Below are 19,747 nucleotides of genomic sequence, written 5' to 3'. Positions count from 1 at the left end.
TATGGTAGATAGTAGGACTACCATGAGCAAATGCTTCTCTAGTTAAACTATATCTGATCTGCATTATTTGCTTGTCTCTTAACAAAATATATAAAATAGTTTGGAAAAGATATCTATACAGTTGTTAATAATAGAGCCAACTTCCGATAGTCAATGATGCTGCCTATGATTATGTCATACACCAGCTTACGATCTGTTTCAAAAATAAAATGAGACATGTTCATCTCAGACGCCCAATGTAATTAGGCTTGAATCAATCCCATAGCCTCACCCTCTCTAACACCGAAATGCAAGCCTTGACCTGGAAGATCTAGCCACAACAGAGGCTCCAAATTTATCTCGAACACATGCAACAAGTTCCCAACTAATTTTTTGAACATGAGAGTAGAAACCTGCATCAATATTACATTTGTACTATCCAACACATCAATATTCTTTTTTATATTCACCTTTTGGTTCACTTAAATGAAACCGAGATCGAGACATCCATTAGGAGAGAGGTGTTGAAGCTTTACTACATTAAATATTAAAGAAGGTGGTGTACTTTATGAATAACTTATCTATTATGCTTGATGTTGGTCTAGACAAAACAGTACGCCCAATTAAGTTATTGTTTCAAAGAAATACTAAAATAATAATGTGTTGTGAAACTAAGAACTTCATTACATATGGTTTGAAGTATTGGATTATGATTTTAAAATATGTTTTCTAATATAAATTTGTGATATTTAATTAAGATTTTTAAATGATATAAAAAAAGTTTTATGGTATTTAATTAAGACTATTAAATTTTTTAAAGCCAACAATAAAATCTAATGATATTTAACAAAATTTGATAAATTATTGTTTATACGATGAATTTGAATAGATTTTATGTGACTTTTTTTTAAAGATGTACAACTATCACACCTATAAGACAATCTTATCAAAACTCTAGAGATTTTATTAGACTTTTTCCCCTCTTATTACACATAATCTCTTCTTGTTGAAGGTGATATAAACACATACAATAATTCATAATTTTCTTTGCAAAGAATGTCGTTGTGATGCATTTTTAAGTGAACATCTTCATCTTTTAGACTCAAGCAAAAATAATAAAATGCTAATGCATGCATAAAGAGCTAATATAAGAGAATATGGAACTATAAAATTAATTATCAATTAGAAAATAAAAAAATTATTGATTATAATTTTTCATAAAAAAATGTTGTTGTGATGAATTTCTAAGTGAACCAACAGTCTAATATTCATCTTTTACTAGATAATGAAGATCGTAATTTTAAACCTAATAATTCAAATTCAAGAATGAGAACAAAAGATGCTAATGCATTAAAGACTAGTATGTAAAAATGTAAAGCTAGAATCCATTAGCTTATTAGAAAATAAAATAAAAAATTATTATCGTCACCACTCAGATATGGGCGTCGCTGTATAAACAACCGTGACTCACTAAACCGAACACAAAATGCAAAACTACAAATACAACAAAAGAAAAAATAAATAATAAAAAAAGTACCGTCCTCTTCTTCCCTTCTATTTTCCATTTTTTTTCTCTGCAATGTAAACAGAAGTGCATATGCATTGGAGAAGGTGAAGCTAGCCACTCACCCAAAAGATCTCTGACTCCATTCAGTGAAGTGTACTTTTTTTTTTTTTACACAACAGAAAAAAGAAGCAACCCCGTTCGTTGATCGACCATCAAAACCACCATTTCACATCTCTCCATCCAACGGTCCCCATTCATTCAATCCTTGATTGAGTCAAATATCTCTGATCCCACAGCACTGAAACTCAAGTCTCAAAATGTGTTCTCTTCGTCTTCACCTATTCCTTTTAGTGGCAGCTTCAACAAGCTCATTATTCGAATCCGCAACAACACACTGGAGCGACAAGCAGGCTCTGAAAGACCTAAAGAACAACCTCGACCCTTCCTCCATAACTCCAGGCTCGTGCCTTTATTCATGGGACTTCTCCCTCGACCCCTGCGACAACCTCTTCAGCGACAACTTCACCTGCGGCTTCAGGTGCGACGCCGTCGTTTCGGGAGCCACCCGCGTCACCGAACTCGCCCTCGACCCAGCTGGTTACACGGGCCCACTCGTCATAAACCACCACAACAACCTCCCATTCCTCCAAAGCCTCGACCTTTCCAACAACTACTTCTCAGGCCCAATCCCCGACTCACTATCCAACTTAACTCGCTTAACTCGACTCGGTCTGTCCAAAAACTCCTTCTCAGGCCCAATCCCTTCTTCCCTCGGTTCCCTTATAAACCTTCAAGAGCTCTACCTCGACAACAACAACCTTAACGGAACTCTCCCCGTTAGTTTCGACGGCCTCACAAACCTCAAACGCCTCGAACTCCAGTCCAACTCCCTAAACGGTGTCCTTCCCGATCTAACCTCTCTGAAAAATCTTTACTTTTTGGACCTCAGTTTTAATTCCCTCACCGGAGGTTTTCCCTCGAACTTGCCAGATTCGTTGGTGCAGATTTCCATCCGCAACAACAGCTTAAACGGTGCGTTTGAATCTGATGCCTTGAAAAGCTTCTCCTACTTGCAAGTCTTGGATTTGAGCTCGAACAGGCTCAATGGCTCCCTGCCGTTGAGCTTGTTCGAGCTCCCGTCCTTGCAACAACTGACTCTATCATTCAACGGGTTTTCCGGGATCAAACCGCCATCGTTTGCTTTTGACGGTGGCGTCGCCGTCCCAAGCGAGCTGATAGCAGTTGATCTGAGTAACAACGAGCTAGGGGGGTTTCTGCCGATGTTTTTCTCGTTAATGCCGAAGCTTTCGTCTTTGTCGTTGGAGAATAACAAGTTTGTCGGAATGATACCGACCCAGTATGCGTTGAAGACGGTTTTTCCCGAACCGGGGGTGGAACCGTTCGAGAGGCTTTTGTTGGGGGGGAACTACTTGTTCGGAGGGATTCCAAGTGCGCTAATGGCGCTTGAACCGGGTTCTGCCAACGTCAGGCTTGTGGATAATTGCTTCTATAGGTGTCCTCTTAGTTTCTTCTTTTGTCAGGGTGGGGAACAGAAGTCTTACGAAGAGTGTAAGAGGTTCAGCCACTTCATCCCTTAGATGAAGAGTCTTTAATCTTTCATCATGTTCATGCAGAGTTTCTCTTTTGCATTCTCTATGTTCTTTCTTTCTTCCATTCTAATTTAATGGTACTTTTTTTTTTTTTTTTGAATTTGTTACTCTTGCTAATTTTGATTATGTAATTTTGGTTTATTTAATGTTTTCCACCATTTATCGAAAATATTAACATATTGTTTTTTTTATAAGATTAACATATTTTTCTTATGAACCTCACTTCAATGTATTCAAATCGTTATATGAACATTTTTATTAAATATTGAGTATTATGTAATAAAAATACACTAAAATCATGTAATTAAAATTAAAATAATAAGAATCAAATTCATAAACATAGAAAAATTGGAGAGATAAATTTGCAAAATGATCATAAGAAAAAGAACTAAAAATGTAATTCAGTAAAAATCGAAGAAAATGGAGGAAGTAAGACACATTTTCAAACATTAAAATACAAAATAAATAAAAAAATTTATTGTTTTGACCTTTGAGAATAAGAGTACTTTTTAAGTTTTCCTGTTATCAACATATACACTAAATTTGGAAAATGACAAATAAACTAAGAGAATTAAAAGTGCACCTTAACCCTTTAAAATATTGTTATAGGAAAACTATAAACTTCTGCTTTTGGGTGTTGATTAAAATTGAAAAGGTGATTTAATGATAGGGAATCTTGTGTTAAATACAAAAGAATCGTGATATGTTGAAAGGGAATTCAGTTAGGAGGGAGATTATGAAGGAAGTTGTCTTGTTTTTTGGGTTCAAATACTGCAAGATTTTGTGTGCCTTGTATGACACTCGGAACGTTGTAAGCATGTGTCTGTGTCAGACAGAGGCAAGCACGTTTTGGGGCATGCCCAGAATAATGGATGGAGAAGTCTGCCCCACTGTCATATTGTGGTGGGCTCTGTTTTGGGCTAACTGTCTTGATGGTGTTTCCATATTTCGGCCAACTACCAATTGTCCCACCAAGTTGAGCATTTGGATCCAAACTCAAATTGTAACTCGGGGTTCGTTTTCTTAAAGTTATGTCTAATATCTAATACCGATAAATGATTCCTTGGTCACTCTAGTTTAAAGAGAGACAGAGAAACGGTGGGAAACAGTAGAAAATTTCTCTTGTTAAAATTGCCAAATAGTTTCAAACTTAACAAATATTATATGGATTAAATGAGTACCAATGTCTAACCATGTAGTGGAATTTGTTTGGTGACATGACTATGTTAGTGTTACATTACATCCTTTTGGTTCCTCTAAGAAAATTGGGGTTTGATAGTACATGAAAGTTTATGGAATATGATAACAGTTAATAATTTTTAGAAAATTCACTTTAAATATCAGTATGCATAAAACATTGTGATGATGGGAGTTAATGTGATTAAAATTGGGTAAGTGGTCATCTCCTATCATACTAATTATAGATATAGCATACCTGATTAAAATAGCATGCCTTATCGAGAAAGATAAATTTGTCACTAAAATAATTGTCAATGTGGTCATACTGACTATATAGGACGAAAATATCAATAAAATACCATCTTTGGACGTAAATATTAGTAATTTGTTGTTGAATGAAAATGTCAATATTATTTTATTGAAAGAAAATATCAGTAATTTCTTTTTTGACCTAAATGTCAATATGTTTCATTGAACGAAAATGTCAATCAGTTATTATTATTGGACCTAAATATCAATATATTTTTTGTTAAACTAGTTTGTTAGACTTAGAAATTTTATTTCATTTAAGGGTAAAATATAATTTTAGGAAAATTTTTGTCATTTTTTATTGTTAAAAACATAACATTACAATAATCACTAAAAAAATATATTGACAAACATAATTTAAAATAAACATAATAATAACAATAATTTGTTTGTTAGAATTATCCAAAATAAACATTGTATTAGTTTATCAAAATAAACATGATAACAATGTACCAATCATTATAATTTTTTTCAAATTATAATAATTAGTCACAATTTACTATAAATAAAAGACAAACATATCTCATATTTTACTTATTCAAATCTTGACTATTTTATTAACAATGACGAACAAAAATTAATAGCCAAATATATTTGTCACACCTTAAGGAACTAAATTTTATATTTTCATATTTTAAGGACGTATTTGTCAATGAATTCCACATTCAAAAACAAAAGTGATAATTTACCCTATTCCTAGAGAAATATTATATGACAAATATATTTCTATATTGGCAGTTAGAGATGACTACGTTGACAATCATTTTAGTGACTAATTCATCCTTATGTGCCATATAGATTATTTTATTAATGATAATGGACGAAAATTAATGCCGGATATATTTGTCACACTTTTTATCCTTTTGAAAACTAAATTTTGTATTTTCATTTTTTAAGGATGCATTTATCAACAAATCATACATTTGAGGGATAAAAATGAATATTTATCTAAAAAAGAAAGAAACTATTCAAACCAAATCAAACGACAAATTGATCCAACCGATATTTAAATATTTATAACACCACCTTTTTACACACTTTTCACTCTAAGTTAAAATGTATTAAAATTATAAAATTATCAGCGATATTCACAAATGATTTTTTAAATCATTTTAAACCTATAATAAAGTTTTAAAAAGTGCATTTGAGAGATGGAAAATACGTATTAAGATGAGTGACGTGCCAAAAAATTTATTTTTTTTTGAAAATTTGTTGTAAGTATATGCTGAAAATTACTACTTGTTGCTAAATGTTAATAGTTCGAGTCATTTTCCACTAAAGACGCACAGACTTGGAACAATCAATATATTGCTTACAGTGACGAAACATGTAATTTTAAATCATTATTATAAAAGGCTTATGAGCTCGGAGAGTCGTAACAGGTACATTCTCTTTTCTTTTTCAGTTTTTGTTGAACTCAATCAACTAGTGTCCAAGGCACTAGCTAGAGGCTTCCAAGAAGTGAAGTCAAGGTAATGCGAAGTAGCCATCAGAGGCACATGACTGTCAACAAAATTGTGTGTTGTGCATGGATGGCAATTCAATGAGATGAGCATCAACAATTTTTGCTTTTCAAATATCTCTAATAGTCTAATGGTATTAACTTGAAATTTTGATTTTTAATGGTATGGTGTCTGTCGACTGACATCATATGTTCATATAGTCGATATTACCTAATTGAATAAATATTTATTGTTGTAATCTAATGACATTAACATATACACACTCTTCATTCTATCAAATTCTTTCCTATAACTAGTTGTTCATGATTCACATTTCAAACTCTAACATAAACCAAGTTTATTTTTTATAATCTGAGATACCTTCAACTGAGAATAAAAGAATAATTCTTAAAAGATCATATCAAATCTTTGATCGCATACTTAAAAGATCAAGTTGTATATGAATCATGCCACATGATCTTGGTAACAACACCTTAAATAGTAAATACTAGTAAGCCATAAGTTGTCTCGGACAAGTACCACCAGTTCTTAATTCAGAAACATCTCCAAATGGCCATATTAGCAAATCCTTAATGTTCCTTCTCATTTTCTCATCTCTTGCCTCAATTTCAGAGCCATGTCACGTGGTGGACAAAGAAGCATTACTCGAATTCAAGAGCAGGATCGCCTTTGACCCTTCAAAACAGCTACATTCTTGGACATCAATGCGTTATTCGAATTGGTGTAGTGTTCGACGTCAATGACATCCCTCTAGAAACATACATGTCAGGAACGTTGATCTTGGAAACTTGTCTGGTTTGCAAGTTTTGGACCTTTGCAATCTGAAGCAATTGCATGGTCCAATACCTCCAGAACTGGCCACATTATCCCACTTGAGAAAGTTTTTTCTCTACTCAAACAAGTTCAATGGTGGCATTCCAGCAAACATTCCAAAACCTTTCGCGGCTCGAAAACTTGTACCTTGACAACAACCACTTATCTGGTAATGTTCTTCTTCTGTCTTTGCCTCATTGAAGTCTCTTTCAGAACTTGGTCTATCTGGGAACAAGTTTTCTGGGAGGATTCCCCTTCTTCCATTGGAAGCATGGTGTTTCCCACTAGGCTTGATATTCACCAAAACAATTTCCATGGCAACATTCCTAATAGCATTGGCAATCTTGTAAATTTCAAGGGCTTGGATTTCTCTTAGAATCAGATTGGTGGAAGAATTCCAGAATCAATTGGGAGACTCTCACAATCGGTTTTTCTAGATCTTATGCATAATAGTGTCATTGGGAGCCTCCCTTTTTCTATTGGGGATTTAATTTCTATAACGTTTTGCAGGTTATCAGAAAACATGCTAAACGGAATTTTGCCTTATTCCATTGGAAAACTCAAGAATATGCAAAGGCTAATTCTTGAGAACAACAAACATACTGGGATGTTACCTGCCACCATTGGCCATCTAACCAATTTAACTGATTTATTTTTTGCAAACAATGAATTCAGTGGCAAAATTCCACCATCCTTTGACAATTTAATTAACCTTCAAACACTACCTCTCCAGTCCTTTCTCGCCATCACAACACCACTGTCTTTAGTGACCAACATAATACGTTGCCTCCGGGGGACCTAAATTTCTACGGTGAAATTTCGACAATGGTACAAAATCACCGTAATATGTTTAAACTCGATGATGATCCTAGAAACTATGATCCTTCGCTGCTCATGTTCAGCTTGTTGGGATTTCCCTTCTTAGAAATCTTACTTTAATAAAAAGAGAGAGAAAAATGCCCCAACTGCCCAACAGAGAACTGTTCGAACCTGTTGGAAATGGCGGAGAAGAGGAAGGAGAATTAGAAGTGGTGGAAAAGATAAGAAAAACTGTCGCTACCATTGGAAACCTCCTCCGATGGTGGCGCACGGCGACACACTATGGCCACTGAATGTTCATGTAAATTTTGGTCTCTAGAGTTTCTCTTTTGCATTCTCTATGTTCTTTCTTTCTTCCATTCTAACTTAATGGTAATTTTTTTTTGAATTTGTTACTCTTATTTTTGTTTCTTCCTAGTCGGGGAACCCAAGGCTCTATAAAACAAACTTCAAAGACTAGTTCTATATTGATTTGGAATGAAGATCACCAAATGTAGCTTTTGTAGTTGGGGAACCCAAGGCTCTATAAAACCCCACACTATCTCATCCTTCCAACTATAGCAACAAAGCCTTGTCCCACTAGATGAGGTCAGCTACATGGATTACATTATGTCATTCAGATCGATTAAAGACCAAAGTTTCATCGATGTCATCTACCATAAAATCTGCTACGCCATTTTGCCATGGCACTGCCATTTAACGATGCAAGAAGCTAAAGATGATTTCGTGTTTTATTTTTGGTGATCAATTCTGAATACCATTTTTCTAAAACTGAAGAACAGAGCTAAATTTCATGTACCCACAAATATAATTGAATCTGTACCATAGTATCTTAATCTAATTCTGCATTAAAGTCTGTACCATAGTATCAAACCAACCCATCAACACCACTAATAACAGAATCTGTTATAACAGAATTCTATACCACTCAGTTTGTTATTCAGTTTTGCAATGTGTAGTAGCTCTATATGTTCAAGCTTTCACTGTAAATATTGTACTAAAGTATGAATGAGGATATGAGAAAATTCCTTACCTATTTTCCTTGCCCTTTACTATTTCTGCACTTCCTTTAATTCTGCAATTCAGTAGTGTAACAACTCTTAAAATTCTTTAAGAAAATCCTCCCTTAAAAACGAGAAAAAACGAAAAATAACTTCCTGTAAATAATAAATTTGAAGATAAGACTTTCCATATAAGAAAGAAGCTGTTGGTTGTTAAATATAGCCACTATGCAAGGTTCAGTGGCAGTACTACATATAAAGTAAATAGGCACTATATTGAAGTTGAACATAGAACAATAAAACAAGCTATAAGCAAGGAAAGGAAACTATCACAAGAAAATCATGTTCAAATGTCACAATAGTCATCCTGTTTAAAAATGAATGATCTTTTTTAGTCTTGAACATGATGCGGCGATGCATTCAAAATTGACTTGTATATATGCTAACATCAAATAATGACCTCCTCAACATTATTGCTAAGCTAAAAATATTCTACTATTGAATCCTGCATACATTGAAAAGTATAAAAATGCATGAAATAGAATGAATCCCATCTACTTTAGAGATGACATTACTTCCAAGGGTAAATTATTACAAAAAATCATGTCTTGTGTTTTGCTACCTTTCAAGTTAGAAACTCAAAATATACAAAGCTAGCTATGGATATGGCAGATATCTATAAAACGAATACATGAAACTAGCTAAATTCTGATAAAATTAACATTTTCCCCAAACAAGTCTAACACACAGAATAATTAACACCTCTTACAAGATCACATGTAACCAGAATAAATAAAGAAAAAGGGGGAACAAATGTAGCTGCTGTACAAGAACAAGAAGAAGGCCGCAAGAGGTTTCTTTGGTTTCATAGCATCAAACTTTTGCTTGCTCTTCTTTTGCTTTGCTTTGAATTTCTTTCTCGAATTAGTCTGCCGCACTGATCTTTTGATTCTTCGTTTGATTTAATCCACAACACTAGTTTGCTGAAAAATCCATTGTAACATAGCAATTAGTTATGTAAACTATTTCAGAATAACATTTATCTGGAACTATCAATCCGACACCCTCTCCTTCCCAAAAAAAACAGCACCTGAAGCCCGATGAATAAACCTATACATTCTCATTGGAACTTCGAAATGCCATCATTGTATTCAGTCCCTGGTCTAAAGTCTGAAGCCATCACATAAATATCAAGAACAGAATCCCACCCAACTTTTATCATCTTTTTACCCTTTTCCTCCACTTTTAAACAATTAAATGTTAGATTCCAATCTCTCAATGGATGCAAAATTCCATCAAAAGAAATAAAGAGTATTCTCAAACAAAGAACCACCCACCCTCAGCTTCCCAACATTTGAAACAATACAAACACTTGCAATACACAACCCAGAGAAAATGACGACAAAGTCAAAAGAAAAAATTACCACAGAAAAATAAGGTGGCTTTACTCATCAATTTCGTCAAACTCCCCACTTTTCTGCTAAGCAGCAGAAAATAAATTGAATATTCCATAACCGGACAAATAGGAGACAACTCAATAGCAAGGAAAATGAGTGATTGCTTACCATTTTATTGTTAAATTCTGCCATTGCTCTATCAAATTCTATACGTTTTTCTGGGGCTATATCATAGTATTTAACCTTCTCCTGTCAGATACAAGTGCTGTTAACATAGAACTCGGCTGAAATAATTTATTCTATTTGCTAAGACCTAAATGAGTAAACTATATGCAAACTTCATGCTCCATTTTGCCAAGTAATCAAACAGGAAACAAACTTCAAAAACTGGTTCTATATTGATTTTGAATGAACATCAGAAAATGAGCATGGGCGCTAATAAAAACATTAGGAAAAACACACCACAAAAGGTAGTTGTTGTAGTTGAGGGAGTCCAAGGCTCTATAAAACCCCACACTATCTTGTCCTTCTAGCAAGAGCAACAAAACCTTATCCCATTAGGTGAGGTGAGGTCGGCTACATGAATTACATGATGTCATTCAGATTGGTTAAAGACCAAATTTTCATCGATGTTATCTACCATAAAATCCACCCCGCCATTTTGCCATGCTGCCACCATTTAACAACGCAAGAAACTGAAGATATGACAAAGGAAGCCGTGTGTTACATGTTATAAAACAACATTGGATCCTCAACACGAATAAGAACATAACATATGACAACATATGACAAAAGAAGCCGTGTCTGCAATTGTTATAAAAGAATGTCAACTGAATATAACTAACTTTGCTCATTTTAACATAACACGAATTAATGCAAAGAGAAATTCTACTCTGATTCTCTCCATCCTCTCTCTTTTCTCTTCTAATGAATCTTTTGTACCTTGTAACGAACTCCGTAACAAGAAACTTAATTATCTATCAAACTAACTCTAGCAAACCTTGTGGTCACATTGATGCTTGTTAGTGTTATATATAGATATGCATAGTGATCCACACCATACTACAAAATAAAGATTGTTAGTAACAAAGCAATTGAAAACATGAAAAGTACAATCTTTTTCATTTTCGTCCAAGACTGATCTTCTTCACTGTGAGGCCACACGAGCTGTCAACATTAACTGAATTCTACAAACAAGAGAGCATATTCCCCCACTCAATGACGTAATATGGCAGATAATGAGATTGACGAGGTACAATTACTTACCAAAAACTGCATAGATATTGTAGAATTCAGAGTTTGTTACATACTTTCAGTGAAGCAACCCTGATTCTAGAGGTACAATAGTACCCTAGCACTGCACCAACCCGATTTCCATAATGAAATTGTGAATCACGGGTTAGGAAATTTCGTAGCAAAGTCACATAACAAATCAATAGTGCTAGACAGATGGTATGACATAATTCTATTCATTATCAAAAAGTAAAGTGCTTGTAAGTTGTAACAATCATTTTCGTTTTAGGGCATGTTGGTATCACCGTTACTTTTAGTTGGCACGAATTCTGAATTGCCGTTTTGTGAAAAGTAACAACTTGTTATTTTTGCCGGAACGGCCGTTTGAGGTGCCTCAAACGTTTGAACAAACACAAACTTAGTTTTTGTGTATAATATAATATAGGTGAGAACTTTATCACACTGTGAGATCACTGATATCAAGCAAAAGTTAAATTTTATAATGTACAGTAGTAGAATCCAGGAAGTTGCTGGGGATGAACTCTGACCTTCAATCAAATTAATTGCCATTGAGAAATTAAATATTCTTTCTGATTCTACATAGAGGGAAAAAATTAACTCTTTTATATGTTTCATGTGTACTTAATATAGTGGGACAGTCAAGGTTTAGTATTTATGAATTGGCAGCATGGAAGAAAGTCCATGATCCAGTGGAAAATGAAAATGATTAAAAGAAAAATCTGGTCTTGAAGTGATCCTAGTGTTTTTCAGTAAAAAAAAATAGTCAAATCTGTAATGACAATTTTTCCCTCAAGTTCAAGTGTTCAGCAGTTCCAGACGTTTACATGAGAGATTGAGAGGCATTTCAAGGGAAAGAATGCAGAGATTGATTTTTAAACATTCTATCCGTATCTTGGATAAAGCATATGTCATGTGAGCCTTAAACACCTATCAATGTTGTTGTCTTAAACTCTTTTTCTAGCTCAGAAAATTACTAATGAGATTTTTTATCTTACATTTTTTCCTTGATACATTGTCCATATATATATGTGTGTGTGTGGGGGGGCGGCTTATGCAAGGTTTTGTCAATTATATTGTTTTCCTTTTCAAATCAAATAGATTATGGGAGTTTGTTACTGGAAAACTCCTACTAATAAAAATTATCGGCTTATCATAAAAAATTTCTCCCTTTTCACTTTTCTGTTGTTTCTTTACCGTTTCCTTTTGTACTATGACTTAAGATAATCAATTTATAGAATTATAAGTCAAAAGATAATTTTTTCCTACTAAATTTTTGTATTTATTATTATTTTTCATACAATGTAATTTTGATTTGTGCTCTCATGATTCTTGATTGTTTAGTAATTTCTTTCTTTTGACATTAATAAATTAGTTGAGTCTAAAAGAAAAAAATACATCTTGTCTTAAATTACGATATAATATATAATATATTATGATAAAATAAGGTGTATTCTCTTGTTCTTTCCATTAATTACTTTCGCACACTTATTTTTTTGTTGTTGTTTAAACTTTTAAGTGTTTACAGAAACTCAGAATCAATTCACTTGCTCTTTTCCATCTTGTATTTTAATTTATTAGATACCCTTGCAAAACTCTACCACAAGTGGATCAGAAAGCAACGAACAATTAGTGTGGATGAAATAATTAATGCCAGCATGTCAGATTTAGTATGAATAAGGTTTATCTTTATATTGATTCTAGACAAATTTTTTGTTATATTAAGGAAAAATATCTATCACTATTTATCTTTTCTACTAATTCTTTATCGTTTTTTCCCCTTCATATTCCTGTAAAATGTTCCCAACTTCTATGGTTCCCCTTATTCTTCTTAAAATTCTTTGTACTATTGGCTTTGCACGATACTGACAGTTAAGTGTTTCAATTTGTGTTATCAGGGCTCGACAAATTGAAAACCCCAAACATTAAAACCAGAGGCCTTTGCTAAGAGAAATTCTTGCAAAATGGAGAGATCATTGAATTGTTGTTGCCCAGATTCAAAGTATACTCACGTTTTCTTCTTATTATAACTTCAGAAACAATGAAGATAAAGGGAATGAAAGTTGAATTATGTAAAGTTAGTTAGCAAGAGCAGATAACACATGAGGCATGTGCATGTCTTTTACAATCCATCCTTTCACTTTTGATTGAATCAGATATGCGGTGGACATGCCACATGTACAAGAATTGACTTCAGAAACGCTTTTTTTAAGAGGGGTCGAATATCAGATGATATATAAATTGATTTGATTAGCAAGGGATGGAATATTTGATAAGAGATATAATAATTAATTTGATATGGGCATCTACATATATAACGTATCAGTTATAGCTATATATATATATATATATATATATATATATATATATATATATATATATATATATATATATATATATATATATCTTATGATGGTCATGGTATTCAGATGGCTGAAATCTTAATTTTATTCCTTAAAGTTCATTCATTCTGTTATACTTATTTAAAGTATCTTGGCTACAACTTTAAATGACATCATCAAAACTGGACGAAATCGGAGCATAAAGTCTATATTGTGTGTTTTACTTAAAAAATGGTGAGAATAAAAGGAAATCTAGTGATAGATTATTGATGTTTCAATTATAAATTGATAATTGTTGAAAGTCATGCAAAAGCAGATTAATATATCGAGGTGTTGTTGGTTTAGCTGCAAGGCATTAGTGTGATAATAGGAGCCATAATATATGCTACCTCATATAAGTTAAGAGAGGATGTCATACTACAACATGTTGATATTTTAGGATTCACATATTAATGTTTTCTTTTTATTTGTTGTGAAAATAATCTCTTATACTACCTTTGGCCTTTTGAAACACCAGGTCCTTTGAGACCCATTCAAACCAGAAAATAGTAGCATATAAAATAAGTTCAATGGACACATATCCTCATACACATTTTATAAAAAGTAAATATTCATGATTTTTTATTCAACGGCTGATTGAAATCTTTCAATGAAAAACCAAACATCCACTTAGAAAACGTGAATTGTTTACACATATCCCACTCTCCAATGCATGTCCAACATCAATTATAATTTTACAATAGAACGGCGTTTAATATAACTCCGACGACGGCTATCCAAGGAAGGACTAAATCTAGTACGGAGGGTGTATGGTGTGACAACAGTCATCGTTAATTCATTAGGAGTGTAAATGAAAAAACTACAAAGTTAAAATGACATTTATATTGAGACTTAATTTTCCTTTTAACACAATTCTTATGTGTACCGAGGTATGTAGAATACGTTGATGAAAAAAAACAAGAAAAAAGAAAAGTTAAATTTTCTGTTTAAGGAGATGTTTAAAAGTAAATTAAATGATGTTTATATGTAAACTTTTTTTTTGTTGAACTAAGTAAAATCTTTTACCATAGTAATAGCAAAAAACAAAATACCTCGGCAAAAAACAAAATAGCATAGTAATAGAAAAAACAAATACAGAAAACTAGAAAAGTAACCGTAAGTAGTCGTGATGAGTTGTGAACACCATAAAGATACCTAGAATCCGCAAGGTTAAAAAACATATGGGGCCATTTTTTCCTTTCTTAAAATTTGGATAGTTGATAAATTACTTTTTCATTTAAATTATAATGAAAAAATAATAATTCTCCACCAATACTTTTCCTAAACTCATGAAAGTATGAATGAAGAGTCAATGAGTGGGGTATTCATTGGCTCAAAAGAACCCCCTGACTTCAAAAATTAATCAGAACCAATGAAAGTTAATTTGGTTCGAATTATTTAGTTAAATCCAGTTCAATTCAATCAAATCCAACATGATTGATCGAATGAATTATTAGGGGATGATTAAATCAATTTGTTTTTTTTTATTAATCATTTATTTCTTGATTTTTAATAATTTTTTTGAAACATATATAAATAATAATTTTCAATTTTTTTTGCCAAAATCATTTTCAAATTAAGCTTAACTAAACATGTTTCTAGTTATATTAAAAAAATGTTTGCATTTTTTAGATTTTTTTTTGGCATTTAATGGGGGGAAGTTTTTTTCTTAAGAAGTATGAATCTGTGAATCAAAGAGATGTATATTTTTATTAATTATTTTAATTATTTATTATACTATATAATTAAATAAAAAATAATATGATATTTTTATTATAATAAATAAAAAACAAATTCAAACAGGTAAAATTTCATCTCGCTCATTAAAAAAAATTCATGTAAGAAACCTCCCATTTTAGGTATGTTATTTTTTTAAAAAATATATCAAATATGAAAAATTAAATTTCCAAAATTTTCAATAAAACTAAAACATCCCAAATCTCCTATCAAAGATCCCAAATTAACTATGGATGATTCAAATACTATTAACATGACATTTAAGTCTTTCTCATATTCAAATTTGCTTACCACTACTATTAATGAACATTTCCTGTTACGTATTTTACTACTTATGTATAAATACAAATTGCATAATGCAGAGGGTTGAGACGACAGCATAGGTGACACTGATGTAGCACGAAAAGTAATATTTGGGAGACATAACGTTTATTTATTAATTGATTTATAATTTAATTTATTTTTGGGAGTAATGAAAGAAAGAGGCACATTTCAGCCCTTATTCAATGCTTTACCAAACTCACTCATCATCCTCCAGTCTTTCAATTTCATCCCTTCACTTCTTTCCACAACCCCATCATCTTTTCCCTCTTTTCTTCTCTCTCAGGTAACTCTAACAACCCTAACCCTCCTTGCATGCCAACTTCACTAATAATAATAAACAAATTAACAAAGAATTGTGTTTTTGTTTTTCGTGAAAAATAATAATAAACCTGTCTTGTGTTGTATTGTTAATTTTAGGCGGAGAAAGAAATGGAGTGTTTGGAAGCAGCGTTGAAGAGCAGTTTCAGGAAAGACATGGCCCTCAAACAAACGTTGTTCCTAGAGGAGTTCTCGTCCGCCTCTAACGTTCAAAACGTCGTCGCTTCCTCCGACGACTTGTTCGTTGACGACCTCCTCAACTTTTCACTCCTCGAAAACAACACCAACAACAATAACAACAACGAAGAACCCGACCAACAACTCAACAACCACGACTCCACCACCCCTCAGAACAACCAGGAAAATTACAATTATAACCCCTCCTTCAACGACAACAATTTCAACACCGAACTCACCGTTCCGGTGCGAATACTCTCACTCTACTCCACCCTTTTCATTTTCGCAGTTAATTATTAGTTAATTTAACCAAAGTTGCTATTTTTATAGGCGGAGGAGGAAGTTGCGGACTTGGAATGGTTGTCTCGTTTCGTCGAAGATTCTAATTTCTCGGAATATTCTCTTCCCTTCCCCGCAACCGTGACTGAGAAAGTGAAAGTGAAATCACCGGAACCGGGAAATACCGCTTTCACTTTCAAAACCCCGGTTCCGGCCAAGGCCAGGAGCAAGCGAACGCGAACCGGTGTCCGGGTTTGGCCGCTCAAGTCACCCTCTTTGGCCGCCGCGTCTTCAACAACAACCTCGTCCTCGTCCTCGTCTTCGCCCTCGAGTCCGCAACGTGCGGACTCGAGGGCGAAGAAGCGTGCCGCTGCGGACGGCGGCGCGGCGCGACGGTGCAGCCACTGTGGCGTTCAGAAAACGCCGCAGTGGCGCACCGGACCGCTCGGGGCTAAGACTCTGTGCAACGCGTGTGGGGTCCGCTACAAGTCGGGTCGGTTATTACCCGAATATAGACCCGCCTGTAGCCCTACTTTCTCCAGCGAGTTGCACTCCAACCACCACCGAAAGGTCCTCGAGATGCGGCGGAAGAAGGAGGACGTGCCTGAGCCCGACACCGCTTCGCCACCGTCGCTTCCCGGTTTTTGAATTTTTTTTTCAGGTTAGAAAAAAAAAAGAGTAATAGTTAGAGAAGAGGTTGGACCAAATGGACCTGTTTCAGTGGGACCCGGAGTTAGTGTGTACATTTTTTTTCCTTTTAATTTTAACCGTCGTTGGTTGTGGTAGGTGTTAATGTTAGTTGTTAGACATTACTTATTACTATAATGTTATTATTAATTAGGACTTAGGAGACTTAATATTGAAGAACAATTTTACTTTTTATGAAAATTTGATGAAATTATAAATGTGTGTAATGTAAGATGTTAAAGAAGTCTGGTTTAGTTGGTTAATGGAACTATGTAAGGTAATGAGATGAGATGAGGAATGCTTGTGGGGGGTGTGTTTTGAACTGTTTTTGGTTTGGAACGTGTTTGTTGGAAAGCATGTACTTTATGAATGGAAAGAACAGAACACAAAACACTAGTTAAACAGGTTAAAGGGCGTTGTACTGGAACCGAATCATGAGGAAGTTGCACGCATAATGCTGAACCTCTTTCACCATCGCTTCCTACAACAAAAGGAAAATGTGGCTTGGGGAATTCGAAACCTTTGATTTTGGACTTTTGTGTTTAACTAGATTTTGGTGCTGCCTGCCTAATCAATGGGGCACACTCCTCTGATCGGTGATTTTTTGGTTTTGAATTTTTTATCGTTGCCCTGTCCTCACGACGACACATCTTTATCCTTTCGACATGTCGAAAAGGTATTATCTATCTATTTACCATTATTTTACTACTCCTTTTTTTTTTTGTGGCCTTGGTTGGAATAGTAAATAGGAAAAAGAAAATCTAACGAAAAAAACAAAGATGGTTTGAATTGTTTTGAAGTTTCCTTCGCCATGCTTGGGGGTAATGACAAAGGTGGAAATTTTGAATCTCTGATTCCCGGTGAAGTGGCTAGCTAAGTAATATCTTGGACTTGTCTATGACATTATGAAGTCATTTTCTATTTTTAATTAGAGTAAATAATTCACACACTCTGAGTACGTAAACGATTTTTATACTGTTATTTTAGTATATATTGTCATGTATCAAAATTTTGTTGATTTATGCCCTCTAATTATCTTAAAAGTTATACTTATCGTAATTTTTTATTGTTTGATAATAATAGTATAAAACTTATTGCATTATAAATACATGATAGTTAAACTTTTTTAATTATTACTGCTATGATAATAAAAACTGGCACTTTATATAAAGAACATTCCACCTGACATGGATCCCACATAGCAATCTTATCTTGCACCTAACTTGGCAAGGTAACTGTCAAGGGAACTTTTCCATTTCACAAAATGTGAAGAAGGGCCACAATAATCAAAAGAGGTATTTGGAAGCTCCTAATAAAATAGTTTGGTGCATTTAGACGTATAGATAATGGTAGACTATAATCGGAAATTTTAGCGTTGTTGTGGTACCACTATGCTCGGCTTAAGAAGAATCTCTAGGTCCCAATGTCTGTGATATGCGTGTCTAAACTTCTTCCAATGATCTTTGAGAAGTAAAGTCAACTGACAAAGGTTTATTTGAGATAGTGGGTTGTAATAATTTCGAATCCCAAACGAGGGATTTCTTGGAGTTAAAAGTAGATATTTCATATGCACAAATGAAGACTCAAAAATAAATATAAAGAACAAAATGAAGGAGGATACGTTATAGTTCTTGCATAGCATTTTGCTTAAACTTCTTAGATAAATCTGGACTGAAAGCGTAGGACAATAGAACCATATGTCCCACGTGTTTGAGGAGAGATTTAAAATCTTAAGCACTCAAACATGTTATTCCTAACCTATTTCTAGACTACAATTGGCTATTGATTTTCAATCTTTCTTTTTCTTGATTGTTTCAATTAAAATAAATCAAATTATGATACAAGATTGTTTAAAATGAATAAATCATGAATTTAGTTGCTAAAGTATAATATCATTCTTCCCTATGTAGTCCATAAAGAATAAAATTATATAAATATAATATCTCAAGTATTGAATATCTGTTAGTTTAGTTCCCAAGTTCATATATTTTACTAACTTTTAGGTACCAATTTGATGTATTTTTTAATAATTGGAAGACTACTTATTATGACTTATAATGCTTGAAGAATTACTTATATATTTTTCTTACTTTAGAGACAATTTAAGAGAGACAAAGTAATTATATATACTTTAGAGAATAAATTGATGGGTTATTCGATTTAAAATAAATTATAGAATGTTATTGTAACCCATGAAATTGGTGTTGCCATTACTACACGAAGAAATTGGTTATTTATGTTTTTTTTCTAGTATTTCATCTATTCTATTATAATTACCTTGTAACAGTACAAAATTATCTCAAAATAATTATTATTTTAATTTTTCAATGTAATATTAATTATTATTATTTTATTTATATCTCTTATAATATTTATATTAGACAATAAAATATAAACGAATTAATGATGATATAAGATTAACTTTATAAAATTATTAGTCTTTTTTATCTATTTATTATATTTTCTTGATTTGTATAAAACAAGTTAAGACGAAAAATATTTTAGGATTTACTTAT

General features: G+C 33.2%; 2 protein-coding genes and 1 long non-coding RNA gene across 3 annotated transcripts; 2 read left to right on the top strand and 1 right to left on the bottom strand.

The window, feature by feature from the left end:
- Window positions 1-1,349: 1,349 nt before the first annotated feature.
- On the top strand, window positions 1,350-3,191 carry LOC114381750 (LRR receptor-like serine/threonine-protein kinase GSO2). The gene has a single exon (XM_028340974.1). It carries the CDS (start codon window positions 1,804-1,806, stop codon window positions 3,082-3,084), a length of 1,281 nt encoding a protein of 426 aa, XP_028196775.1. The 5' UTR covers window positions 1,350-1,803; the 3' UTR covers window positions 3,085-3,191.
- Window positions 3,192-9,210: 6,019 nt separating this feature from the next.
- LOC114370519 lies at window positions 9,211-10,814 on the bottom strand. The gene is made up of 2 exons (XR_003657844.1): window positions 10,246-10,814; window positions 9,211-9,663 (listed from the first exon to the last, which is right to left on the bottom strand). It is a non-coding gene; the product is annotated as an uncharacterized LOC114370519 (long non-coding RNA).
- Window positions 10,815-15,898: 5,084 nt separating this feature from the next.
- LOC114381745 (GATA transcription factor 5-like) lies at window positions 15,899-17,553 on the top strand. The gene is made up of 3 exons (XM_028340968.1): window positions 15,899-16,053; window positions 16,188-16,511; window positions 16,596-17,553. Exons 1-3 carry the CDS (start codon window positions 15,919-15,921, stop codon window positions 17,190-17,192), a joined length of 1,056 nt encoding a protein of 351 aa, XP_028196769.1. The 5' UTR covers window positions 15,899-15,918; the 3' UTR covers window positions 17,193-17,553.
- The last annotated feature ends 2,194 nt before the right edge of the window (window positions 17,554-19,747 follow it).

Source organism: Glycine soja, chromosome 2, assembly GCF_004193775.1.
Source record: "Glycine soja cultivar W05 chromosome 2, ASM419377v2, whole genome shotgun sequence".
In the NCBI taxonomy this organism is placed as follows: domain Eukaryota; kingdom Viridiplantae; phylum Streptophyta; class Magnoliopsida; order Fabales; family Fabaceae; genus Glycine; species Glycine soja.
The sequence above is the reverse complement of the archived record's forward strand: the minus strand, read 5'-3'. Positions and strand labels throughout refer to the sequence as shown.

Coding starts and splice junctions, on each gene's coding strand:
- LOC114381745 (XM_028340968.1), top strand. CDS start 15,919: ATGAAAGAAAGAGGCACATTTCAGCCCTTATTCAATGCTTTACCAAAC. Junction 16,054..16,187: donor CCTCTTTTCTTCTCTCTCAG/GTAACTCTAACA, acceptor TGTTAATTTTAG/GCGGAGAAAGAAATGGAGTG. Junction 16,512..16,595: donor ACACCGAACTCACCGTTCCG/GTGCGAATACTC, acceptor CTATTTTTATAG/GCGGAGGAGGAAGTTGCGGA.
- LOC114381750 (XM_028340974.1), top strand. CDS start 1,804: ATGTGTTCTCTTCGTCTTCACCTATTCCTTTTAGTGGCAGCTTCAACA.